The sequence below is a fragment of the Cricetulus griseus genome, chromosome X (genome assembly GCF_003668045.3).
Source record: "Cricetulus griseus strain 17A/GY chromosome X, alternate assembly CriGri-PICRH-1.0, whole genome shotgun sequence".
In the NCBI taxonomy this organism is placed as follows: Eukaryota; Metazoa; Chordata; class Mammalia; order Rodentia; family Cricetidae; genus Cricetulus; species Cricetulus griseus.
The window spans coordinates 69,197,437-69,225,149 of NC_048604.1; the positions used below are offsets into that span (position 1 = coordinate 69,197,437).

The following is a 27,713-nucleotide window of genomic DNA, read 5'->3' on the forward strand; positions in this document are numbered from 1 at the left end:
AGGGTGGTCCTGGAGAAAAGACAGTAAAATATACATGTGGTAAATATCTTGTCCTGTATACTCTCTTGTCTAGTATATGCAAAAGGCCCTGGCTTCCATCCCTAGTAAGGAATAAAACCTATACCACCATTGCTATTTATAGTGTGTGTGTGTGTGTGTGTGTGTGTGTATTTTACTTACTCCCCCTAGTTACTATCAATATATTTGTCATAAGATAATGGTATGTAGATTCTATCATTATTTGCCATCATCCCTTGGAAGATTTAAGTCAAGGCTTTAACATCCAGGCTCAGTTACTGCCTTCTGAGGTTGCTTGTCAGAAACCAAACTATTCTCCAAAGTTTTTTTTTCCTCTCAGGCCTGGGGATTGAGTCTAGGGTTGCATGCCACCATTGAGTTATGACATACACCCTCAACCTATTCCTATTCACACATATCTTTTTAAAAAATATTTATTTATTTATTTATTTATTTATTTATTTTTATGTGCATTGGTATTTTATGTGTGTGTCTGTGTAAGGGTGTTAGATCCCCTGGAATTGGAGTTACAGACAGCTGTGAGCTGCCATTTGGGTGCTGGGAATTGAACCTGGGTCCTTTGGAAGAGCAGTCAGTGCTCTTAACCACTGAGCCATCTTTCTAGCCTGCCATGTACATATATCTTGAGTGTTCATGTTTTCCTTGAGACACCGTAAGCTTGATTTAGCCTTTTACTCAGTTAACTAGGTTAACTAGGTTTTACCTTATAGAAAGATAAACACTAGAAGAACATTTAGAAACCTTGTCCCCTAGTTCCCAGAATGAAATAATAAATGAGGAATACTATTATTTACTATTATTTAAATGTATATTCTTCATCTAACATATTTGCATGTATTATATATGTTTTATAAGACATGATATTTCCTACCAAGGAGTCCAGCTGGGAAACATGGATAAGAGCTAACACTACTTAAAAATAAGGCTTTGCTTGTAGCTTAGTTTTAAAAGCTTGCTTGGTGTATGAGGGATCTTGGGTTCAATGTAGGGCAAGAAACATCAACAGATCAGGCGTGGAGTTGCGTGCCTATACTCATCACTCAAGAGGCACAGACAGGTGAATTGTTATAAATTCTAATCCAAATTGATCCATATCCTGAGTGCCAGACCAGTTAGGGCTACATGAGGAGACCTTGCTCTCCTGCCTCCCTTTCCAAAAGCCCTTCAAACTAGACTAAATCAAACCAAACCACAATTAGAATGCGTGATGCACAGTTTTATAATTAATCGATAAATTGCGTGGCAATGTATATAGGAATTCAAAGAGCAAAGAGCTAAGGATGAAGTTTAGTGGTGGAGTGCTTGCTTAGTAATTTTGAATTTTACTTCTTTGAGCTGCCAAAGATGTGACAAAAAGCAGAGAGGAGATATCAGTAAACTAGTGACTGCTGAAAGTTTTGTGGATGTTTCTAGTGAGACTAAAATGGGTTTTCTTTACATAAAGACAAGGGGAGGGGGTATAATTTAGGTAAAGTGAACAGTATAAATAAAGATACGTAAATAGGCTAGGTGTGGTGGTACATGTCTTTAATACTAGCACTCTGGAGGGCCAGCCTGGTCTAGAGAGTGAGTTCCAGGACAGCCAGGGCTGTTACACAGAGAAACCCTGTCTCAACCCCCCCCCCAAAGATACATAAATAGGAATATACAAATTGTGTGTTTAGGGGCAAGATAATTCCTATTAAGAGATGGTAAGTTTTTTTGTGAGGAGAGGTCAATTAAGATTATATTTGGAGGGTCAGGAAATGACCCACAATACCTATATAAGCATATAAAATACAAGAAAGAATCATTGAAGGTAGGGAGTATCTTAACTGGCTAAAGAAATGTTTCCCTTTGTCTAGATTGAAGAAATTGCAGTGAACCTGTGGAACTGGACAGTAACTAAGAGGATAGAATTGCCTGTGAGAGAAAGCCAGACAGCTAAATGTATGTATACATTTTGCGACCTGTTATGAAAAATAGTTTTACTGGACATTGGGTAATATTCCTGAAGTTTGACTGTTTTGACTAATTCTTATATAGGGATTATTCTGTTAAGTGACAGTCAAACAAATAGTTTGAAAGCACTGGTTTCTGTTTCCCAAGCTAATCGCTTCCCATTCTTCATGATTTTTCAGAGGTATTGCTTTGTTAATACAAGTTTTAAGGTACCACTTTAAGATAGTCTAGAGATGAACAACGATGATCAGAAGATGAGAAAATAATGGGAGGCAGAATCAGGTGCATCTCTGTGAGTTCGAGGCCAGCCTGGTCTACAGAGCAAGTGCCAGGATAGGCTCCAAAGCTCCAAACCCTGTCTTGAAAAACAAAAAAAAAACAAAAAAAAAAAACAAAAACAAACAAACAAACAAAAAAAACAGGTTGAGAAAATAAAAAAAACTTAGAGGGAATGTTGAAAGAACATGGGTCACTGGGAAGACATGGTCAAAATCTTCCAGATTCTTTTTTAAAAAGTTTTATTAGTTCAAATTAGGAACAAGCTTGTTTCACATGTCAATCCCTTCTTCCTCTCCCTCCCCTCACCCCCAATCTTCCATATTCTAAAGGACTTTTAAATAGTAGTTTCCCCCCTCTGCTAATATTAGAATGAAATATGTTGCCATGTGAAGGATTTAGATTTTAAATTTTATTTAGTTATGTAATATACACCTGCATATATATCTGCATATCACATGCCCAAGTTACAGATGGTTGTGAGCCACCATGTGGGTGCTGGGTATTGAACTCAGGTCCTCTAAAAGAGCAGTCAGCACTTCTAACTACTAAGCCATCTCTCTAGCCTCCTCATTTTTAAAAATTTTTAAGGAAGCATTTCCCCAAGAGATAAGCCTATAAAAATAGTGGTAAATTACTAAGAAAAACTATAGAAGTCATTTCTACTTGTAAGAACAGAAAGTGAGAACAGTAAAACAAGCAAACAAGCAGAAAATCCAAGTCAAACATCTTTTTGGATACTTTAGTGTTTGGTAAAGGCCTAATTTGCTGACAGTTGCTGTTTTTGAACCAGAATAGTTATAGCAAATGCATTCATGAAAATTACTGTCCAATTATAAAGGACACATTGAAACAAGAAACTATGACTGCTTGACTTTGTAAAGGTGAATTACTTTTTTTTCTGTATACAGCAAACAGAATTTACTAAGTGTTTATGTTTGTGAATATAAATATGAAACTATACAATTTAAGATAAGGTATCTAGTAATTGATATAATCAAGAGTATTCTTATTCAGAGTTTACCCCTCCATTATTCCATTTAGAGACTAGTTCTCTCCCTTAAGGTAAGTACTGGTATTATTGCTTCCAGGTGCCTTAACTGTCTGGGGAAAGAAGAATAGGAATTCTCTACCAGAGAAGCACTACACAAGTGAAGTCTGTGATATAAATTCATTAATTCTTAAATATGAGGGATATAGTTGAAGTGAGTCTTCAGCTCCAGGACTTCTTCCAAAATACTGAATTTATCAGCTCTTACTGTTTTTATTAGATACTTTAAGACAGGGGCTTGTTATGTAGCCCAGGCTGGGCTTGGCAATCCTCTTGACTCAGCCTCCCAAGAATTGTAATTACAGGTATGCCCTTCCACATCTTGATTATATATCAATTCTTAATCAGGTACTTGGGTGGTACTTTGGCATAGTTAAGAATTATCTATTGCAGGAAGACTGGAAAGATTTGTTCTAAAACTATGTTGATTAAAAGATACTTTGTCTTTTTATAAACAAGTTCAGTATGCCTGGATTATGTTACATGATGGGAAAAAGTCAACAAGGTTTTTACATTTTTTTATAGTTTGGAGGAATTATGGAATAATGAACAGAAATTGGAAAGCCTAAAATAGAGGATATGCTTATAAATTGAATTTGTGTGTGTGATGTTGGGAATTGAAGGCCTCATACATACTAAGTGAGCACTCTTGTCACGGAACTATATACCACCCTTAAAACTGTTTTATTTGTGGTGATACTAAGATTGGAGATATGGCACTTGCATCTAGGCCGAGACTGCAGTTTTGCCAATTATTCACATGAAAAATTGGAAGCTATAAGTGTAGTTGAGTTCTCTGAAGGAGAAAATGGTGATTCTCAAGAAAGTTTAATCTTTGGGAATTTAATTTTTAATAAAGTTGTAAGGTTGAGAAGCATTGTTCTTTAGAAACCGAGGTAGATAGATTATTCATTTTAAGAGGTTTGGGGACTGGAGAGATGACTCAGTGATTGAGAGCACTGGCTGCGTTTTCAAAGGACCTAGATTTGATTTTCAGCACTCATGGTGGCTCACAACCATCTGTTACTCCAGTTCCAGGAGACCTGACACCTTCTTCTGGCCTCCTTGAGCACCAGGTATGCATGTGGTGCTCAGACATAGATGCAGACAGAACATCCAAACATATGAAGTAAAAAATTAAAAATATCATTTATCCAAGCAAGGTGTGGTGGGTGCATATCTTTAATTCTAGCACAAAAGTCAGAGGCAGAAGAAAAAGCCAGAGGCAGGCATGTCTTTGTGAGTTGAGGCCAGCCTGGTGTACATAGTGAGTTCCAGGCCAGTTGGAACTACATAGTGAGATCTTTTCTCATAAATAGGAGGCTTTGGAGAGATGGCTCAGTGCTTAAGAGCACTTGCTGCTTTTCTAGAAGACTCAGGTTCAATTCCTAGCACCCACGTGGCCATTCTCAACCATCTATATTTCTAATTCCAGGAGATCTGATGCCCTCTTCTTGCCTCTGTGGGTACTAGGCACATATGTGGTGCACAGACATACATGCAGACAGATACTTATGGGCATAAAGTTATAAAACATTTTTAGAAAGTTTGGCGCTGAAAGGAAGAGGAGAAATGGGATGTAGGTTTGAAACACAGTCAAGTTATTTTTCTTTTGAGGTGGGGATGAGGTGAGTTGAATATGTTTGACGGTAGAGTGAAGGAAAATTTGGAGATGATATTGAAGATAACTTTAAGAGGAGTAGTAATTGAACTATTAGGACTCTTGAAAATAGAGTTAATAAACATTAGCAAAAAGGAAACATTTTTAAAACATTCCCAAACTGAAAATTCAAATCCGTGTAAACATACAATTAGAAATAATTTTACCAAAAATATTTGTCAGAAGAAATAACTTTAAGAGATTTCAAAATAAGCAATAAAAATCTGACCACTTCAGTTATCCTATAATTTTACCTGGGAAATATTTTTACAGTGGAGCATTTATTGGAAATGGTATCAGCATGGATAGAATGATTACTGAGATCTAGCATAAAGTTGACTGGGTATGTAGTTTGGTTGGAAGAGTACTTGTCCAATATGTATGAAATCCTGGGTTCGCCAGGCGTTGGTGGCACACACCTTTAATCCCAGCACTCGGGAGGCAGAGGCAGGAGGATCTCTGTGAGTTCGAGGCCAGCCTGGTGTCCAGAGCGAGTGCCAGGATAGGCTCCAAAGCTACACAGGGAAACCCTGTCTCAAAAAACCAAAAAAAAAAAAAAAAATCCTGGGTTCAATCTCCAGCACTAGATAAATTAGGCAGTTGTGGATGCATGTGATCTGAGGACTCAGGAGGATTGGAAGCTCAAGGTCAACTTTGGTTCCATAGTGAGTTTGAGGCTATCTTGGGCTATATGACCATCTCAAGAAAAAGGCAACTAGTTCAATGGTATATAAACTCATTTTTATTTATTTTTTATCTTTTTTTAAAAAGATTTATTTATTTATCATGCATACAATGCAGGCCAGAAGAGGGCACCAGATCCTGTTACAGATGGTTGTGAGCCACCATGTGGTTATTGGGAATTGAACTCAAGACCTCTGGAAGAACAGTCTTAACCCCTGAGCCATCTCTCCAGCCCCTATAAACTCATTTTTAAAAACTTGCTTATATTTTATGATAAGGTGCAGTACAGATATGAACAAGTTACATTTATGCAGACTTTGTATTTTCAGTGACAGTGAACTATATAATAAAGGCACCTGTATTTTATGAATTATACTTTAAGAAATTTTATGTCGCTGTGCATTGGTGGAACATGCCTTTAATCCCAGCACTCGGGAGGCAGAGGCAGGCGGATCTCTGTGAGTTCGAGGCCAGCCTGGTCTCCAGAGTGAGTGCCAGGATAGGCTCCAAAGCTACACAGGGAAACCCTGTCTCGAAAAACAAAAAACAAAACAAAACAAAACAAAAAACCAAAAGAACCAAAACAAAACAAAAAAGAACTTTTATGTCATCTAAGAAAGTATATATTTAGAACAGTTCAGATTTTAGAAGAAAATGTAGAACTACTCTTATATCCAGAAATTTGTCAGATGATGAATAACTATAGGTTGCAACTCTATTGAGAATTATTTTGTCAGCATGATTCATGAGCCTTATGCGGATATCCTCAGTGAGTATTTAGGATTTAACTCCTACAGAAATTAAAATGTTAGAATTAATCAGCAAGCAATTCATTTAATAAACTTCAGGTTACTTACTTTTGAAAATTGATTATTTAAACAGGCTTTAAAAATTCTTATTTTGGGCCCAGCCAGTAGTGTAGTTCTGTGCTACAATACTTACTGTGTGAGTTTTTAAACCTTAGCATTGGAAAAACATCCCCCCACACACATATCTGCTTACTATATGAATGTTTGAACCTCAGTATAGGAAAAAGTAAAACAGAAGATAAAACAAAATGCTGGATATAACACAAAATGGACTCCATGTGTTTTGTATGGTTTTTGTTTTGTTTTAGTATTTTTTGTCTTTTTATTTTTTTGATTTTCATTTTTTTTGAGAGAGCATGAAGTTGGGTGGGTAGGGAGTTGGAAAGGATCTGAGAGGTGTTGGGGGAAGGAAAAGAATATGATCAAAATACATTGTTTGAAAAAAAAGACAATTCTGGATGTGGTGGCCACATCTATATCTGTAATCCAATGTCTTAAGAGGTGAACGCTGGTGGCTCAGGAGTTCAAACTAGCCTCAGCTGCATAGTGAGTTTGAGACCAGCTTGAGCCATCTGAGACTGTCTCAAACAACAACAAAAACCCAGAGTAAACAAAATCCACAACAAAACTCTGTAAAAACAAATAAAAAAAACTGGCTTCACTTTAATCATTGCTACTTTTGTGTATATTGAATGCTTTGTGTTTAATGGATATCTAATTACTATTTTGCAGTGTGTCATGTTGCTTGCAAGCTGGTATGTATGTGTGGAATCTCGGTTTCTTCAGAAGACGCTATTCAAAGACAGATTTTGGTAAGCCCTGATTAATTGAATAAATGAAATAAAATGAAATGACACAGTGGTTACTTCTATGAAGATAACTGAAGTTAGTATAAAACTGGAAGAACCCTTTAGTTCCTTTTATTGTTAGTATACCTAGTCCAGTTGTTCTCAGAAGTACTGTAGTTAATATAATGCTTCAGTGAAGAAAATATTGAAAGTATAATTCTGTATTTATGAATTCTTTTGTACATTTATCACCTCCAGTTTTATAGAGTAACAGTTTTCCACATAAGAGGATGATGGTATTTAATCTTAAAAGATTTTTTTTTTTCTAGGCCAGGTATAGTAGCATATGTAATTGCAGCACTTAGAAAGGTAAGTCAGCATGGGCTGTGCAGAGATTTTCACATTAGATCAGGCTATATAACCAGGAGGTGGTGGTGCACGCCTTTAATCCCAACACTCAGGAGGCAGAGGCCAGTGGATCTCTGTGAGTTCAAGGCCAGCCTGGTCTACAGAGTGAGTTCCAGGACAGCCAAGGCTACACAGAGAAAACCTGTCTCAAAAAACAAACAACCTCAAAAAACTGAACCCCCCAAAAATAATAAATAAAACCCAGATTGGGCTATATAATGAGATTCTGTCCGAAAAAGAAAAATACAAGTTTTGTCATAAGAATTTAAACTATTCAGCAATGAAAGGAGTTTGGGATTGATTGATTTGTTTTAGTTATTAGAGACAAGGTTTTGTAGCCTAGAATTTTATCTGGCTTTCTAATTGCTGTGACAAAATAGTATGATATAAACAAATGAAGGAGGAAGGGTATATTTTGGCTAATGATTTCAGAGATGTCAGTCTATCATGGTGGAATGCATGTGGGAATGCAGAGCATTTCATATCATGCTAGCAAGAAAGCAAAGAAAAGGCAGGAAGTAAGCTAGGCAGAGTGGCACATGCCTGCAACCTCAGTATTTTGGGGGACGAGGCAGGAGGATTGATGAAAGTTAGAGGCCATTTCAAACTATACAGTGACTACCAGACTGACTAGGGAGGGCTACATATGAAGACCATATCCGAAGATTTTCCTCTCAAAATGGAAGCAATGAGAGACAAGGTGGCCCTAAGGATCTGTTCTCAGTGCCTGACTTCTTTCAGCCAGGTCTGACTCCCTGATGTTTCCAGTAGTGCCACCAGTTGAAGACATGTTGAACATGTCTTCATGCAACAGTTGAAGCATTTGATATTCAAACCACAGTTTCCAGGCTGACTTGGAACTCATGATCCTCCTGCTTCAGCCTCCCAAGGTGCTGAGATGAAAGATGTGTACCATTATACTTGGCTAGCTTGCTTATTTATTTTTATTTTTTTCTAATTTTTCTCTTTTTATATTTATATTTAATTTAGAAATAATCTTATTTTACATATCAATCCCAGTTTCCTTTCCCTCCCATGCTCTCATGTCCCCCACCAACCCCCATCCCACCACATTCACTCCTATTTATTTACCTATTTATTATTTATTTACTTAAAGAATCTATATGTTTGGGTGTTTTGCCTGCACCATTCGTGTGACTAGAGAGTGCCCTTGGAGACCTGAAGAGGGCATCAGATTTCCTGGAACTGGAGTTACAGATGGTTATGAATCACTTTGTAGGTACTTGGAATCCAACCTGGGTTCTCTGGAAGAGCAGCAAGTGCTTTTAATGACTGAGCATCTCTTTATCCCTACTGTATTTTGTTTTATTTTGAGACAAGGTTTCACTATGTAGCCCTGGGTGTCTTAGAATTTGTTATGTAGACCAAGCTGGCCTTGAACTCAGAGAGATACTTCTGCCTTTACCTCTACCTCTCTAGTACTGGCATTAAAGGTGTGTTTCACTTATTCACTTATTCACTTATTTACTTTTGAGGCAAGAATCTCACTCTGTTACCCAGGCTAATTTCAAACTCCTTGTCTCAGTGCTCTTGTGTCAGTCTCCTAAGGAGCTGGGACTATAGGCTTATATACCCAGCAAGAGTATAACATGTGAGGCGTAAAGACCTAGGTTTAAATTCTAGCCCTGTGACTTACTAGCTGTGTTACTTTGAAAGATTAGTTTTCTCATTTGTACAATGAGAATAATAATATTTATTGTACAGTGCTATAGGGAAATTACAGTTTTATGAGAGGTGCTTTGTGAACTATAAATGGGTACAAATAGGCAATTTACAGAGAATCATCAGGTCATATTTCAAAAACCTGTACTCCACAAAATGGGAAAACTTTAAGGAGATGGACAATTTTCTAGATAAGTGCCACATACCAAAATTAAATCCAGAACAGATAATCAACTACACCTATAGTCCCTAAGGAAATAGAAACAGTTACCAATAGTCTCCCAACCAAAAAAAGTCCAGGCCCAGATGAATTCAGTGCAGAATTCTAATAAAGAAGGTTTAATACCAATACTCCTCAAACTATCCCACACAATAGAAACAGAAGCAACATTGCCAAACTCTTTATGAGGCTACAGTTACCCTGATAATCAAACCACTCAAAGGCACAGCTAAGAAAGAGAATTACAGGCCAGTTTCCCTCATGAACATAGATGCAAAAATACTCAATAAAATACTGGCAACCAAATTCAAGAGCACATCAGAAAAGTCATCCACCATGACAACGTAGGATGCATCCCAGAGATGCAGGTATGGTTCAACACATGGCAATCCATCAATGTAATCCACCATATAAACAAACTGAAAAAAAAAAACGACATGATCCCCTCACTAAATGCTGAAAAAGTCTTCGACAATATTCAACACCCCTTCATGATAAAGGCATTGGAGAGAATAGGGATATGAGAAACATGCCTAAATATTATAAATGCAATGTACAGTAACCCAACAACCAACATCAAACTAAATGGACAGAAACTCAAAGCAATCCCACTGAAATCAGGAATAAGATAAGGTGTCCACTCTCTCAATATCTATTCAACATAGTACTTGAGGTTCTAGCTATAGCAATAAGATCAAGGGTATACAAATTGGAAAAGAAGAAGTCAAACTCTCACTATTTGCTGATGATACGATAGTATCCATAAGTGACCCCAAAAATTCTACCAGAGAACTCCTACAACTGATAAACACCTTCAGTGATGTAGCAGGATACCAGATTAACTAAAAAAAAATCAGTAGCCCTCCTATATACAAATGACAAATGGGCTGAGAAGGAAATCAGAGAAACATCACCCTTTACAATAGCCACAAATGACATAAAATATCTTGGTAACTAACCAAACAAGTGAAAGCCCTCTATGACAAGAACTTCAAATCCTGAAAGAAAGAAATCAAAGAAGATATCAAAAAAATGGAGATATCACAAAATGGAAAGATCTCCCAAGCTCTTGGATAGGTAAGATCAACATAGTAAAAATGGCAATCCTACCAAAAGTAATCTACAGATTCAATGCAGTCCCCATCAAAATCCCAGCACAATTCTTCACAGACCTTGAAAGAACAATACTCAATTTCATATGGAAAAACAAAAAATTCAGAATAGCCAAAACAATCCTATACCTTAAAGGATCATCTGGGGGGCATCACCATCCCTGACTTCAAGCTCTACTATAGTTATGAAAACAGCTTGATACTGGCATAAAAACAGACAAATGGACCAATGGAGTCAAATCAAAGACCCCAATATCAACCCACAAATCTATGAACACCTAATTTTTGACAAAGAAGCTAAAAATATATAATGGAAAAAAGGAAGCATATTCAACAAATGATGGTGGTATAGCTGGTTGTCTACATGTAGAAGAATACAAATAGATCCATATCTATTGCCATGCACAAAGCTCAAGTTGAAATTGATCAAAGACCTCAATATAAATCCATCCACACTGAACCTCATGGAAGAGAAAGTGGGAAATACATTTGAACACATAGGCACAGGAGACCACTTCCTAAATAGAACACTGGTAGCACAGACACTGAGAGCAACAATTAAATGGGACCTCCTGAAACTGAGAAGCTTCTGTAAAGCAAAGAACATGGTCAACAAGACAAAATGGCTCCCTAGACAATGGGAAAAGATCTTCACCAACCCCACACCTGACAGAGGGTTGATCTCCAAAATATATAAAGAACACAAGAAACTACCAAATAATCCAATTAGAAAACAGGGTACAGATCTAAATAGATAATTCTTAACAGAACCATCTCAAATGGTGGAGAGATACCCAAGGAAATGCTCAACATCCTTAGTCATCAGAGAAATGCAAATCAAAACCATTCTGAGATCCCATCTTACACCTTTCAGAATGGCTAAGAGCAAAAACACCAATGACAGCTTATGCTAGAGAGGATGTGGAGAAAGGGGAACACTCCTCCATTGCTGGTGGGAGTGCAAACATGTACAGCTGCTGTGGAAATCAGTATGGTGATTTCTCAGAAAATTAGGGATCAACCTACCTCAAGACCCTACAATACCACTCTTGGGCATGTACCCAAAGGAGGCACATTTACACCGCAAGGACATTTGATCAGCTATATTCATAGCAACATTATTTGTAATAGCCAGATCTTGTAAACAACCTCGATGCCCCTCAACTGAAGAATGGATAAAAAAAATGTGGTACATTTACACAATGGAGTACTACTCAGTGGTAAGAAACAATGATATTCTAAAATTCACAGGCAAATGGACAGAACTAGAAAAAAACATCCTGAGTGAGGTAACCCCAAACCAGAAAGACAATATAGTATGTACTCACTCATAAGTGGATACCAGACATAAAACAAAAGATACCCAGTCTATAATTCACAATCCCAGAGAAGCTAGAACCCTCTTCCAGAAACACTCAACTAACCAATGGGCCAAGCTCCTGGAGTACAATTGAAGTGAGGGAGGATCAATAATATGAACAAAGGAGTCAAGACCATGATGGGAAATCCCACAGAATCAGCTGACCTGAGGTAGAGGGATATCACTGACTCCAGTCTGACAAATGGGGAGCCTGCATAAGACCGACTCCCTTAATACAGGAGACACAATGTTGTGACTGGGACAATATATGAGGCCACTGGCAGTGAGTCCAAGATCTAACACTAATGCACAAACTGACTTAGTGGAGCCCACTCTATAGGGAGAGATACCTTGCACAGCCTGGGCACATGTGTGGGGGGCAGAGAGGTGCCTTGGTCCTGCCTCAATGAGATGCTGTGACAGACCTGTTTTCAAGGCATTTTTCTAGTTTCATTTCTGTTGCTGTGATAAAATATCTAGACAAAAAGCAGTGTATTGGAGAAAAGAATTATTTGGCTTACAATTCGAGGTCACAGTCCATGGCAAGGCAGGAACTCAAGCAGTCATATTATATCTACAGTGAAGATCAAAGAGACAATATACACATTCTTGCTTACTTGCTCTCATCTAGCATTCTCCTGCCTTATGAAGTACAAGAGGTCCTACCTAGGGGATGGCAGTACCCAAAATGGGCTGGGTCTTTCTACATCAGTTAACATCCCAGAGAACATCACAACAACATGTCTACAGGGCAATCCGATCTTGATAATTTCTCATTAAGACTCTCTTCCCAGGTGATTGTATGTTGTGGCAAGTTGACGTTAAAACTAACCAGCACAAAGATCAATTTTTTGTTATTGCTGCTGTTCTCAAGACCACTTCTCTTAAGTTGAAATTCAAAGTAGAGCACAGAACTCTAAAAAGTGCTGATTGCTGTTTTTCCCCTTGTGTATTATGTCCCAATATACAGGATAATTTTTTTCTCTAGTATCTTCCAGCCAATTTGGGAAAGGTGTGAAGTCTTAAAATCATTTCCTAACTTCTGTTTTTTAGATGAATATGAAAACAGGAAAAGAATGGTTGGATACTGGAAATGCTCCAATTGCTGATGAATTTTTTCAAGCTGCCATGGCTGTAAGTTACCACTGATTGTCAGCTGTGGCAATTATTAGTAACATCTGTGGTAAGTCTCATGCTTGTGTTGTTTTATTTTTCAGGATCTGGAGAAATTGTATGTCAAATTAGTACAGAGCTGCTACACTGAGGCCAATTTGATCATGCATAAGATCACTGTGGAGAAGGGTATCTTCCATGTGCTTTCTTATCAAGCTGAGTCAGTAGGTATCATAAATACTGTGGTCTTACAACAGGACAGTTTGTATATGTGTAAATTTAAAAGTGATAAGATATGTCTTTGGCTTTCTATAGGATATTACAGTATGATAGTTGATGTTACTAGTTAATCTGTATAGGTGAATGTGGGTGAAAAGATAATAGCTAAGCACAATTTTTAACCTATTCATTTACAATCTGCTATTTATTTATGGCAACACCTTTTACTTGAAATACTGTCTCTGAGAGTCTTGTTTTAAAATTTTTTCATGTGTATGGGTGTGTGGTATGTATAATGCATGCATGTGAGTGTGTGGGGAGGGCATGCCTTTGTGTGCACATGCAGAGAGTCTGGAGGAAGACATCGTATGTCTTCCTCTATCATCTCTGCCTTTCTTCCTTGAAATAGGGCTTCTTAATGGACCAGAAGCTTGTGGTTTGGCCTAGGCTGGTTGACCTTGTATGTGCTGGGTATTTGAACTCAGTTCTTATGCTTGGAGAGCAATTGCTCTTACATACTGAGACATCTATCCAGTGTTGAGATTCTCTTACTTTCACAGTGTGCTTTAAATAGTTGGCCTCAAAGGTGTCTCCTCATTTATAATTGTTCTGTGTTGTTCATTGCTACTTTAAAATGTTTGCTGGTATTATGTAAATAATAAAACTTCAAAATTATACTTTTTCATTTGTTGCTTTATTAGTTTCCCTATTTTGTCATTATGGAGTTAGGTGTGCATTTATAGTTGGCAAAATGTAACCTGTGATGAGTTTGCCTATAGTAATTTTAGAAATGAAAGAGGCCTTAAAATATAATCTTATTATTTTAACATCTTTATTGATTTATAATTTCTATACCATAAATGCATCTATTTATAATGTATCAGTGATTTTAACATATTTATAGAATCATATAGTGCTCATCAAGTCTGAATTTGTATATTTTTTATTCTATAATGAACCATCCTACTCATTTCTCTTGATCCCAGTCTATAAAACCATGACTCAACTTTCTGTCTGTAAATTTGCCTATTCTGGACTTTTCATGCAAGTAGAGACATACAGTAAGTGGTCTATGTGATTAACTTCTTTATTTAGTGTTAGGGTACATAGTGTATTGAGGGTCAGTTGAAGAAAGAAGGCACTCTAACATGAAATTTTAAGGCTTATGTGACAGCAGGGAGATCCAGCCTTTCTGAAATGAACCCTGAACAGCCAAAGGAGTATTTATTCATCGTTACACAAAGTATTTCCTCATACCAAGGTCCCTAATCTAATTTACATGTCTTACTAAAGGACAGACAGCATCACATGCCCCATGACTCTAGTCCTGTGTTATGTATTGTTTGCAATACACAATAATTCAAGGACCTCGGGTGTGCCTGAGGCATCATGTGACAAAATCATGGGATGGTTGCAATGGCCCTTCAGCAAAATAGTTCTGAAGATCATGGGAAACAACCACTGTTTTCTACGGTTCTTTATGGTCAAAGGACTTCTAAAAAACAGCTGCTCATTCTAATATCTACCCCGGATATAGGAACTGCTAAATTCCTACAACAATTTAGCATAATCGTTTAAGGTTCAATCATGTTTCATCATGCTTCACTTTACAGATATGCTCTGTTTATTTATCCACTCATTCATTGATAGACATTTGATTCATTTCCAGTTTGTTTAGTATGCATTATCTTACTGTAAACATTCATGTGCAGAGTTTTCTATCTACATGTTTTTATTTCTCTTAGGTATATACCTAGAAGTGGAATTGCTGAATAGTATTTTAGAGTTAGCAACTTTTTTTTTATTTTTTGAGACAGGGGTTCTTTTTTTCATTTTTTTTATTAGAAGGAAAATTATTTTACATGTCAATCCCAGGCCCCTCTCCCTCCCCTCCTCCCCTGTCCCCCCAACTAACACCCTACCTATCCCATACCCTTTCTGCTCCCCAGAGAGGGTGAGGCCTTTCATGGGGGGGGGGGTCTTCAAAGTCTGTCATATTCTTTGGGATAGGGCCTAGGCCAGCCCCCTTGGTCTAGGCTCAGGGAGTATTCCTCCATGTGGGATGGGCTCCTAAAATCCATTCCTATGGTAGTGATAAGTACTGATCTACTACAGGGGGTCTAGATCAGTTCCATGCTGGTTTCCTAGCTATCAGTCTGGGAACCAAGAGTTCTCCCTTGTTCAGGTCAGCTGTTTCTGTGGGTTTCACTAGTCTGGTATGGACCCCTTTGCTTATCAGTCCTCCTTCTTTGCATCTGGATTTCATTTCAGTTCAAGGTTTACCTGTGAGTGTCTGCTTCTACTTCCACCAGCTGCTGGATGAAGACTATAGGAGGGCATAGAAATCAGTCATCAATCTCATTATCAGGAGAGGGCATTTAACGTAGCCTCTCCTCCATTGCTTAGATTGTTGGTGTCATCTTTGTAAATCTCCAGACATTTCCCTGGTGCCTGATTTCTCTTTAAACCTAAAATGTCTCCTTCTATTATGGTATCTCCTTTCTTGTTTTCTTCTATTCTTCCCCCAACTCAACCTCCCTGTCCCATCATGTCTTCCTCACCCCTCCTCTTCTCCCCTTCTCATTCTCCTAGTTCCCTCTCCCCATGCTCCCAATTTGCTCAGGAGATCTCGTCCCTTTCCCCTTCTCCAGGGGACCATGTATGTCTCTCTTAGGGTCCTCCTTGTTTACCAGCCTCTCCGGCAGCCTGGGCTGCAGCAATCCTTTACTCTATATCTAAAATCCACATATGAGTGAGTACATATCATGCCTGTCTTACTTCACTCAGAATGGTTTCTTCTAGTTCCATCCATTTGCCTGCGAATTTCAAGATTCCATTGCTCCCCCCCCCCCCCGCTGAGTAAATGTACCACATTTTCTCTATCCATTCTTCAGTTGAGGGGCATCTAGGTTGTTTCCAGGTTCTGGCTATTACAAATAGTGCTGTTATGAACATAGTTGAACAGATAGAGACAGGGTTTCTCAGTGTGTCTTTGTAGACCAGGCTGGTCTCGAACTCACAGAGATCTTCCTGCCCCTGCCTCCCAAGTGCTGGCGTTAAAGGTGTGTGCCACCACCTCCCAGTGAGTTAGCAATTTTTTTGAGAAAGTGCCAGATTATTTTCTAAGTGGCTATGCCATTTTACATTTCCACCAGTAGTGCATGGGAGCCCCAGTTTCTCCATATCTAAAAATTTGATGATTTCAAGTAATTATGATTAAGTCCATGGTCCACTTTAATTTACTTCTGGGTATGAAGGGAGACAGATACCTAACTCCATTCTTTTTTTGTGTGCATTGCTATCCAACTATCTCAAATGTCACTTGTTGAGAAACTGTTTCCTTGTTAAATAATTTTGTTAACTGTCAAAAATTAGTTGATCACAAATGTGAGGGCTTATTTTTGGTCTGTATTCTACTATGTTGGTTGTATGTATCTGTCTTTATGCTAATACCTGACTGTCCTGATGATGGCAATTGTATAGTAAGTTTTGAAATTAGGAAGTATGAGTTACCAAGTTTTTCAATATTGTTTTGAGTATTCTGCATTTCAATATGAATTTTAGGATTAAATTGCTACTTTGTACAAAGAAACTGGCTATAATTACAATAGGGATAGAGTTGTATCCATAGACCATGTTGAGGAGTATTGCTATCTTCATAATATATAGTGTTCTGATATACAAACACTTATTTATATGTATTTTCTTTGTTTTTTGAGGCAGTGTCTCACTATGTTTGTAGTTTTGTTTGGCCTGAAACTCAATATGTATACCAGTCTGGCCTTGAGCTCACAGAGGTCTGCCTCTGCCTCCTGAGTGCTGGAAAAAAAGTGTGTATCACCATGTCTGACTCGAGACAGGGTTCTCTGTGTGACAGCCCTAGCTGTCCTGGAATTAGCTCTGTAGACCAGGCTGGCCTTGAACTCACAGAGATCTGCTTGCCTCTGCCTCCCGAGTGCTGGGATTAAAGGCATGCGCCACCACCACCCAGCTTTATAATTTCATTAAAAATTTAAATTTAACCCCTGGCAATGGGCAAGAGATACCTTGTTGGTAGTGTTGTTCTTATATTAGCCAGGGCAGAGCAGATGGCTTTCTTTTGTTCATCCTAGCTTGATGCCAGGCTTGGTGGCCAAAGATGTTTCATGTCTAGGGCACATAAAGAGAGAGAGAAAGAAAAAATAAAAATTTAAATTGACACAAAATTTATGGGATATGTGTTTTGAGATATGTATATATTGTACATTGTTCAAATCAGGGTATTTCTATTTTGTAATGATGAAGTTGAAGTTCGTAAAGGAGACATTATTTACCTGAAGATCCCAAGACCATAATCAAAATGTTCTGTTTTTCTTTAACATTTTTGGAGAATTTCGCATATGAATACTGTATTTAAATTGTTTCCACCCCTCCTCCTCTCCTTTTTAACTCTTTCCATCTCTCCTCCCCCTGAAACTATTGACCTTTTCTTCTTTATTGTTTTACACACACACAGACACACAGACACACACAGACACACACAGACACACACAGACACACACAGACACACACAGACACACACACACACACACACACACACACACACACACACACACACACACACACACCCTGCTGAGTCCATTTAGTGTTGTTCATATATGTGTGTTTAGAACTGACCACTTGGGATTGGATAACCTGTCAGGGAGCTCATCCCTCTCTCAGTAGCCATTAATTACCTCTAGCTTTTCATTAGGGGTAGGACCTTGTGAGATTTTCCCCCATCTGCACTGGTATGTCAACTGGTGGTGTCATTATGCAGGTCCTGTTTAGGCAACCATGTTGTATCCTTCCCTCCCTCCTTCCCTCCCTTTTCTCCCTCCCTCCCTCCCTCCTTCCTTCCTTCTATCCATCCATCTATCCCAGGGGAAATCCTGGTCCTCTGGCTCTTACACTCTTTCTGCTCCCTCTTCTGCAATGTTGCCTTAGCCTTAAGCACAGGGGGTTTGGGCACTCCATGGCCTACCGTTCTCTACATTTTGAAGAGTTAGGGATTTCTGTAATAATTTCCATCTGCTTCAAAAAGAAGCTTTTTGATGAGGGGTGTGCACTACACTTATCTGTGGGTACAAGGATCAGTATTTAGAATGTTATTAGGAATTATATTGGTTTAGGAAAGTAATAGTAGGAACTTCTCTAGGGTTCATGATCTTACCAGTCATAGCTATCTTTACAGTACCAGGCATGAATTCCCTCCTATTGAGGAGCCCTTAAGTCCAGTTAAATAGCTTCTAGTTACCTCCAAGATATAAATGCTAGTAGATTTGGTGTCTAATGTTTCATATACTGCAAATGAGATTGATCATACAAATGAATTTTCTCTTCATAATTTTTGTCTTGCCTTTTACTGTTAATATCATTTGTGAACTACTTAAAGGCAATTAATGAAACACTGATGTAAAGCCTAGCAGGCATTGGACTAACATTATTATTATTATTATTATTATTATTATTATTATTATTATTATTGAGATAGGATATGTAGGGAAGGCTAGCCTTGAACTCTTAATCCTCCTGCCTCAGACTCCTGGGTGAGAGTTAGGTGTGTACCACCATACTCAGTTTTACACCTTAGTGCTTACCAATTTGTTCTATGCCTTTGAACTGTCACTTGACATTTCTTAGCCTATAAAAGCCAATATTTCACTTCAGCAAGTAACTATATATGTACAAGACTGCCAATTGCCCATATACTAGACTGGGACAGAGGTACATTTGGCTTGACCATAGTTGATGTGAAAAAGATCTATATCCAATGTAACAGTTCATATTTGATTGCCAATTAGTGTCTAGAATCACCCAGGAGACAAGCCTCTGTGCATATTTGTGAAGGATTAATCTAGATTAGGTTAGTACTCTCTGCATGTCTGTGAGGGATTGTGAGGTTAACTGTAGCAAGAAGGCCCATTACAAATATGGGCCAGCACCAGTTCATGAGCGCAGGTCAGGTTCTGAATAGAAAACAGAGAGTGAGGTGAGCACTAGCATTTATTGCTCCCTTCTTTCTGATTGTGAATACAGTATGACCAGAAGCCTCACATTCCTACCACCATGCCTTTTTCTTCTATGATGGACTTCCCCTTGAACTGTAATCCAAAATAAATTTTTCTTTCCTTAAATTGCTTATGTCAGGTATTAGACCACAGCAATGAGAAAAGTAGCTAGTGCTGCTTCCTTCCCATAGTCACAGTTATTCAGGAGGCTGAGGCATTAAGATTCTTGTGCAGTTTAGTCCTCTTATAGGAGCAAGGGCTCTTAGACACTTTTGCCTGCTTTTGGGACCCTAATCTTCATATTGGGTAGCCTTTACACATGGGGAGGAGCTTAGTCTTAACTGCAACTTGATATGCCTTGCTTTGTTGCTATCCATGGGGGGGGGGACCTGCCCTTCCTTACAAATAAACAGAGGAGGAGTGTATTGGGGAGTAGGAACAGAAGAGGGTGGTAGGAGGGACTAGGAGGAGAGGAGGGAGGAGAAACTGCAGCAGGGATGTTAAATAAATAAATATCACTTGAGACCAGGAGTTTGATATTAGCCTAATTTACATAGGGAAAGCCTGTATCATAGCCTATTTTAATAATATCTAGGTAGGTATTTTATATTAGTTAACTAAATTTTGAGTATTGTAATCATTTCTAGGCATTTCACTTTAAAAATAATTGTGAAAATATTTGGAGGATATAATGATGTCTATGCTAAAAAAACTGAGACAGGGGTTGGAGAGATGGCTCAGAGGTTAAGAGCGCCGACTGCTCTTCCAGAGGTCCTGAGTTCAATTCCCAGCAACCACATGGTGGCTCACAACCATCCGTTATGAGATCTGGTGCCCTCTTCTGGTGTGCAGATATACATGGAAGCAGAATGTTGTATACATAATAAATAAAATCTTAAAAAAAAACTGAGACAGTAGGAATGACATCCTTTCTCTGAATGTTTTAAGAACTAAGGACTAAAATATTGAAGAGCAATGAAACTCCACACTAATGAGAATTATGTAATTATTAACTCTGATGATGACATCTTTAAAAAATCACAGCACTGATAATTGAACAGAGGGTCTTGGGGATGGTAGGCATGTAACTCTACAACAAGTTAATCCCCAGCCCTCCTTTTTTGGATTTTTTGAGTCAAGGGCTCTCTATTGTAGCCCTGGCTAGTTGAAACTCAGAGATACACCTGCCTCTGCCTCCCAAATGTTGGGATTAAAGATGTGTACTACACTCAATTCCCAAATCCCCTTTTACATTTATTTTTTTATTTCTACACAGAGTTTTTCTAACTCCAGGCTGGCCTTGAATTCACTGTATCCTAGGCAGGCCTTGAAATTGGAATTCTTCTTCCTTAGCCTCCTGGGTAATGGGGATTATAGGCTCATGCCACCAAACCCAGTTAAGGGTAATTGTGTTTGCTGTTTTACCTCTAAGATATCCTCATCATTAAGTCCCAACAGTTTTGATAACTTCTTGGCAGACGATATTTTTAAAGGCCATTGTTAAAATTATTATTATTATTATTATTATTATTATTATTATTATACAGTAATATATAATACTGTATATTATATAGTATTTTTATGTTAATGGGGTTTCTCTTTCCCAATAAATAGCCTATGAGAGATATTTCTTAGAGATTTAACAGGCTTTATCATTTTTTTAGGTACTTACCATTGAACTAGTTAGATAATTGCTTTGTTTATTATTTGTTAAATTATGCATCAGGTATATCTATGATGATCAGAGTACTTTGCTAGGATTCTGAGGGTGGTTGGTCTTGAGTGTCAATTTGACAGTATTTAGAATCACCTAGGAGACACACCCAAGCCTGCCTGTGAGGGTGTTTCTGGAGAGAATTAGCAGGATAGACCTATGTTCAAAATGGGTGGTACCTGAAGTGGGTGGTCCAGATATAAAGAGGTCCATGGAAGAATCAGTGTGTGTGCACCTTCCTTTCCTTCTTCCTGATCTGGCTGCTGCTGAGACATGCCTCTCACATCAGACTCCAGCTTCTTCAGCCATCTAGCATGCACTCAATCCCAGCAACACCAGGGAGCTTTCATCAGCAGATTGGGACTGTGAAGGCATTCAGCTTCTTGGACTCAGCAGCTCCTGGGATCTCTCTCTCCAGTGTGTAGACTGTGATGGAGGCCTGGCTTGTGAAGTGTTAGAGGGAAGCCTGAGAGTCCCGTAAAGGCTCAATCAGGGCTGTTAATGTGATATCTTGAATTAAGAACCCATGGTTTTTGGTCAGCTAGGGCTGAAAGATAAGCTGTGATTACCAAGAGTTCAGAACTACTGAAGTGAAACCTTTTATTTACTGGGACAATTGATGATCATTATCTGGGACTGAAACATCAGCTGTGAGACCAGCATCATTGAAGTGAAATCTTCTAGAAAGTATTTTCTCAGGGTCAGCATGCAGAACTGTGGTCCAGAGAGGATCAGGGATACATCTCAAGGTGGCAACCAAGTTTGTTAATTTGTAAGAATCTCCCATATGTTACTGGTTTTGACAGCATGAACTTTGCAGATTGAAGGGCTCATGAGAGCAGCTGAGGTTTGGCACTGTGTGTGACAGAGTAGGAGTCCCTGAAGAGGGGCCAGGACAGGCCATTGGTGAAGGTGCAACCCAGTTGCAGTGAAGACCTTGGCGTATTTTAGATGCGAGGGCTGCAGGACGATCACCAAGGCTAGCAGTAGATGTGAAGTGGAGGTGTGAAGCCTGGACCTATGAGACAAGCCTTGCGTGCATGCGTGTGTGTGTGTGTGTGTGTGTGTGTGTGTGTGTGTGTGTGTGTGTGTGTGAGAGAGAGAGGAGAGAGAGAGAGAGAGAGAGAGAGAGTGTGTGTGTGTGAAGAGAGAGAGAGACAGAGACAGAGACAGAGAGAGAGACAGAGAGAGAGACAGAGAGAGACAGAGAGAGAAGAGAGAGAGAGAGACAGAGAGAGAGAGAGAGAGAGAGAGACAGAGAGAGATAGAGAGAGAGACAGAGAGAGACAGAGAGAGAGACAGAGAGAGAGACAGAGAGAGACAGAGAGACAGACAGACAGAGAGAGACAGAGAGAGAGAGAGAGAGAGAGAGAGAGAGAGAGAGAGAGAGAGAAAGAGAGAGAGAGCAGACTCTTTGGATCCCAGAAGACTGAGTTTCAGACATTGGAAACTGAGCTATTTATACTGTTAGATTTTTGTTTTGCTTTGATTTAATTATTAATGTTCCTGGTTCTTTTCTCTTGGAATAAGAAGTATGTGACTTATTTTTGATTTTATAGAAGCCCACAGTTGAGAGATTTTGAACTTTTAAAGAAACATTGAAGGCCAGGCCTGGTGGCCCATATCTTTAATTCTAGCACTTGGGAAGCAGAGGCAGGTAGATCTTTGTGAGGTCAAGGCTAGCCTGCTCTTTATATATGGTGAGTTCCAGGACAGCCAGTGATATATATTGAGAATACCCTTCCTCAAAAACTAAAACAAAACAGAAAAAATTGCCCCAAATTAAAACTTAAGATTTGGACTTTTCCCAGTTTAGTTGTGTAGTCCAGTATAGCCTGCAGCCTTGGTCCTGATGAGATTGTTTCAAAGCCTTGTTAACAGTGTCTGGGACCCCAGGAAACCCTATTTTACTCAGCTTTACCTGGACATTTGGGTAGCAATGGAGTTGATGACCTTTATCAGTTGTAAAATCAGGAGTGCTCATAAAACAAGTAAAGCTTTGAAAGGCTCTATACCTTCTCATGGACATTATTAACCCACTCCTTGAGTCCAGTAAAGATAACTATCTGTTGGCTAAAGTTAAGTAAGCTGTGTTAGATGGGAGCATGGAACATTGCTGTAAACTTGACCAAGTACCACTTTTGATGTGATTTCAATAAATGTATTTGAGTTGAAAAAAAGATTGGTATAGTCACCCCTGTATGATTTAAAGAGACTGAACTTTTTAAAAAAAATTTATTTATTTATTTATTTATTTATTTATTTATTTATTTATTTATTTATTATGTATGCAGTGTTCTGCCCAGGTCAGAAGAGGGCACCAGGTTGCATTACAGATGGTTGTGAGCCACCATGTGGTTACTGGGAATTGAACTCAGGACCTCTGGAAGAGCAGCCAGTGCTCTTAACTGCTGAGCCATCTTTCCAGCCCCTGAGACTGAACTTTTTGTAAAGTGTTGGAATATTTTAAATACTGGGAATTTTAAAGTTATATGATGTTATGTATTGTGAGATTAACATGATATCTTGGGGATAAGCAAGAAAGGAAAAGTTATGGTTTATTAATAATGTATTGGTATGTCCAGTTGTCATGAGATCAAATGTCCTAACTAGTTTTTTTTTTATCTTGACACAAACTACAGTTATCTGGGAAGAAGAACCTCCGTGGAGAAGATTCCTTCATCAGATTGCCTGTAGGCAAATCTGTGGGGGCATTTTCTTGATTAATGTTTGATATGGGAGCATGCAGCATACTGTGGACAGTAGTACCCCTGAGCAGGTGGTCTTGAGTGGTATGAATAAACAGGCTGAGGAAGCTGTGGGAAACAAGACATTAAGCAGCATTTCTCCATGGTCTCTGCTTTAGTTCTTGCCTCCAGCTTCCTGCCCTGAGTTCTTGCCCCAACTTTCTTTCATGAAGGGCTTGTAAATAAGTATAAGGTGACAGAAACTCTTTTCTCCCCAAGTTAAATATAAAGGTCATGACCTTTATCACAGCAACAGAAAGCAAACTAATCCACTCACCTAGAAGACAGCTCTCCTAGGACTGTCTAAGGGTATTTGCCGAGAGGGTAACTGAGAAGGGAAGACTGGCTTTTCGTTTGGATAGCACAGTCTATAGGCAGTCCAGATATGAAGAGGTCTGAGGAAATGCTTTCTTGTCATCTTCCTGAGCAAGAGTGGAGATCATTGCTGCTGAAATCTTCCACTGACATCAGAATCCAAGCTTTTTAGCCTTCCTATGTGGACTCAATATCAGTGACGCCACAGGGAATGCCAGGCCTCAGCATCAAATTGAAACTGCTGAGGTATCCAAGTTCTTGAACTGCTGGCTTCTTTGCCTCTCCTATAGACAGCACTGGACACCCAACCTCTGGCATGTAGACCAATCTAATAACCACTTTTAAAATGTGTATATATTGATTGTGTTGGCCTTGTTTTTTAGAGCCCTGTCTGTGAGTAGTGACCATATATGGTCATGCAGTTGATTATGGAGTTATAAAATTTTGGCAACAATAAAAGTTTTTCCCGCCGGGCGTTGGTGGCATACGCCTTTAATCCCAGCACTCAGGAGGCAGAGGCAGGCGGATCTCTGTGAGTTTGAGGCCAGCCTGGTCTCCAGAGCGAGTGCCAGGATAGGCTCCAAAGCTACACAGAGAAACCCTGTCTCGAAAAACCAAAAAAAAAAAAAAAAAATAGTTTTTCCCTAAGAGCTCCAGATACTTAACATGAAACTGAGAAATTTGGTGTTTGCCCTGATTTTCAATTTTGTTTTGGTTTGTTTTTTCCTTGCCACACTCCAGTTCCTAACTTTTTGAAAGGAACTGTGATTATTAATATTGGTTGTCAACCTCACTGGATTCAGAATCAATCAACAGGCAAGCCTGGGCACACCTGTGAGGCATTTTCTTGGTAATTTAATTAGAGTGGGATGATCTGACCTAAATGTGGGATTAAAGGTATGTACCACCATTCGACCGGGTGGACTTTTTAATAGTTAATCTTCATTGTTGACTTGTGGCCTGCTATTTTATGCTCTGTGCCATGGTTGAGATTTACTCTCACCACTGTGCCTTCTTTGCTATAATGGACTATAAACTCAAACTGGGATGCAACAAGCTGTCCTGAGGAGATAGATAGAGGATAAACCTTCCCCCTTAGGCTTGTTCTTTGCAGAGGTCCACTGAGTTTTCTTTCTGAAGTCCTGAAAAGATAACCCAGAAAGGGCTGTTTGTAAGCTGAGTCCTACCTTACCTTTCCTGCTGCTGTGCATGTTTCCATGACCATTTCCGGGTTGAATTCTTACCAGTAAGTTTTCCCATCCAGGCTTGCCAGTGTGAGAAGTACAGGCACAACCTTCACACTGGTCCCACCAACTGGGCCAGAGGACAACTTGGTTGGATGGTCCCTCATAACAGAATCTCTGCTCATGGGAATGTGGGTATGGAAAATACCCGAGTCATCTGCATTTCTGTTAATGTTCTTAGTACTCTCCGTGTAGAAAACGTCAGAGCAAAGCAATTCATACGTGTAGGGCAAGCTGTAGTGTACTGAGTAGTTTTTTGTACCTTGATCGTGCCAGTGTTTGTCCTAGCAATCCCAGCCTTCTCATACCCACACAAAACTAGTTATTTATCTTTTCCTAGAGGTCAGACTATTATAGGTATGGGTCATAGTCCAGAGGTCACTCATTTATTTAAGATTTACAGGTTCTTGTGTTTCCAAACCAAAAAAGTTAGACAAAAATTCGATAGTTGTAAATAGAGACGGTTTGCTGAGAAATCACTTCTGAGATTAGAAGTGGGCCAGTGAGCCAGAAAAGTTAGAAGCACAAAGGCCCTGGGTGAGGAGCATATGAATCATTTTGTACAGTACCTGCCTTTTCCTCATTTTCTTATGCATGCTCTGTCCCTTACAAGTAAGTAGCTCTGATGGAGAGGGGTTTCTAGTCTTTAGGCCAGCTGGTTTCTTTTATATGCTAATCTCAATGCCTTTTTCTCCCTGCCCTACTCTGCTGCAGCAGGACTGCAATTCCCACATGTTATCTGCCTTTGGTTTCTTTAGATGGCCTCCACTTCCTGTTCAAGTAGATCTGAACCCCACCCCCACAAGTCTTCATCTAAGTCACAACCTGTTTTCTGGGCCCACACTGATTCTCTAGGTGGTTACTCATTTGCTTACCCAGTGGAAAGCAGGATGCATTTGATGGTAGGAGATATAGAACGATAGGGAATTCTGCTCTTCTGTTAGAGCAGAATTCTGTGAAACTCCTCTTAGATGAGTCCCTACTGCAGCATCAGTGAGTAAGCTAGAAAGTACAGGGAGTCCCTTGTCATTCTGCCTGCTGCCTGATTACAGATCATTTAGCTTGAACTGTGATTTTGCAGATTGCCAGATTGTGTGTCTGTGGAGCTCTTCAAGGCTTCCCTTTTCTTTTTTTGCTAAAAACCCTACTTCTTTACTATATTGTCAAGTGTGTTGTGTTTTTGTTTCAGATGTAAAATTCAATTTTCTGGCTACCATCTAGTTGGAATTGTTGTTGTTTTGTACTGTCCATGCCACTCACTCACCTTTCCAATAGCCATACAGATTTTACCCCCACATACCTAATGCTTTGCTTCAAATTTGTGGGGGATCATCGAAGTCTGTTACATCATTTGGGGCAGGACGTATGCCCTCCCTTGTGTATCTAGGCTAGAAAGTATCCCTCCATGGGGAGTGGGCTCCCAAGGCACATTTGTGCACTAGGGATAAATACTGGTTTCACTACCAGAGGCCCCATAGACTGCCCAGGCCTCCCAGCTGACACCGGTGTTCAGGGGGCCTGGTTCAGTTTTATGCTGGTTCCCCAGCTGTCAGCCTGGGGTCCATGAGCTTCCACTTGCTCAGGTCAGCTGTTTCTGTGAGTTTTCCTAGCCTGGTCTTGATATCTTTGCTCATCACTCCTCCCTCTCTACAACTGGATTCCAGGAGTTCAGTTCAGTGCTTAGCTGTGGATCTCTGCCTCTGCTTCCATTAGCTACTGGATGAAGGCTCTATGATGGCATTTAAGGTAGTCATCAATCTCATTATAGGGAAGGGCATTTAAGGTAGAGTCTGCACTATTGCTTAGATTCTTAGTAGCGGTCATCTTTGTGGATCTCTGGAGATTTCCCTAGTGCCAGATTTCTTTTTAAACCTATAATGGCTCCCTCTATTATGGTATCTCTTTTCTTGCTCTCCTCTATTCTTTCCCCGACTCAATTTTCCTGCTCCGTCATGTCCTTTTCTTATCCCATCCTCGTCTCCCTTTATTGTACAGGCTTGTTTTGGCTATCCTGGGTCTTTTGTTTTTCCATATAAAGTTGAGGATTGTTCTTTCAAGGTCTGTGAAGAATTATGCTGGGATTTTGATAAGGATTGCATTGACTCTGTACATTGCTTTCGGCAACATTGCCATTTTTACTATGTTGATCCTATTTATCCAACAGCATGGAAGATCTTTCCATTTTCTCATATCTTCTTTAATTTCTTTCTTTAAAGTCTCAAAGTTCTTGCTATACAGGTCTTTCACTTGTTTGGTTAGTGTAACCCCAAGATATTTTATGTTGTTTGTGGCAATAGTAAA

General features: G+C 39.2%; 1 protein-coding gene and 1 non-coding gene across 2 annotated transcripts; both read left to right on the forward strand.

The window, feature by feature from the left end:
• Positions 1 to 17,383: 17,383 nt before the first annotated feature.
• Positions 17,384 to 17,525, forward strand: LOC113831201. The gene has a single exon (XR_003488147.1). It is a non-coding gene; the product is annotated as a small nucleolar RNA SNORA48 (small nucleolar RNA).
• Positions 17,526 to 22,958: 5,433 nt separating this feature from the next.
• LOC113831199 (ATP synthase subunit ATP5MPL, mitochondrial-like) lies at positions 22,959 to 23,141 on the forward strand. Its single transcript, XM_035450088.1, has one exon. The coding sequence runs from the start codon at positions 22,959 to 22,961 to the stop codon at positions 23,139 to 23,141; it is 183 nt and encodes a 60-aa protein (XP_035305979.1).
• The last annotated feature ends 4,572 nt before the right edge of the window (positions 23,142 to 27,713 follow it).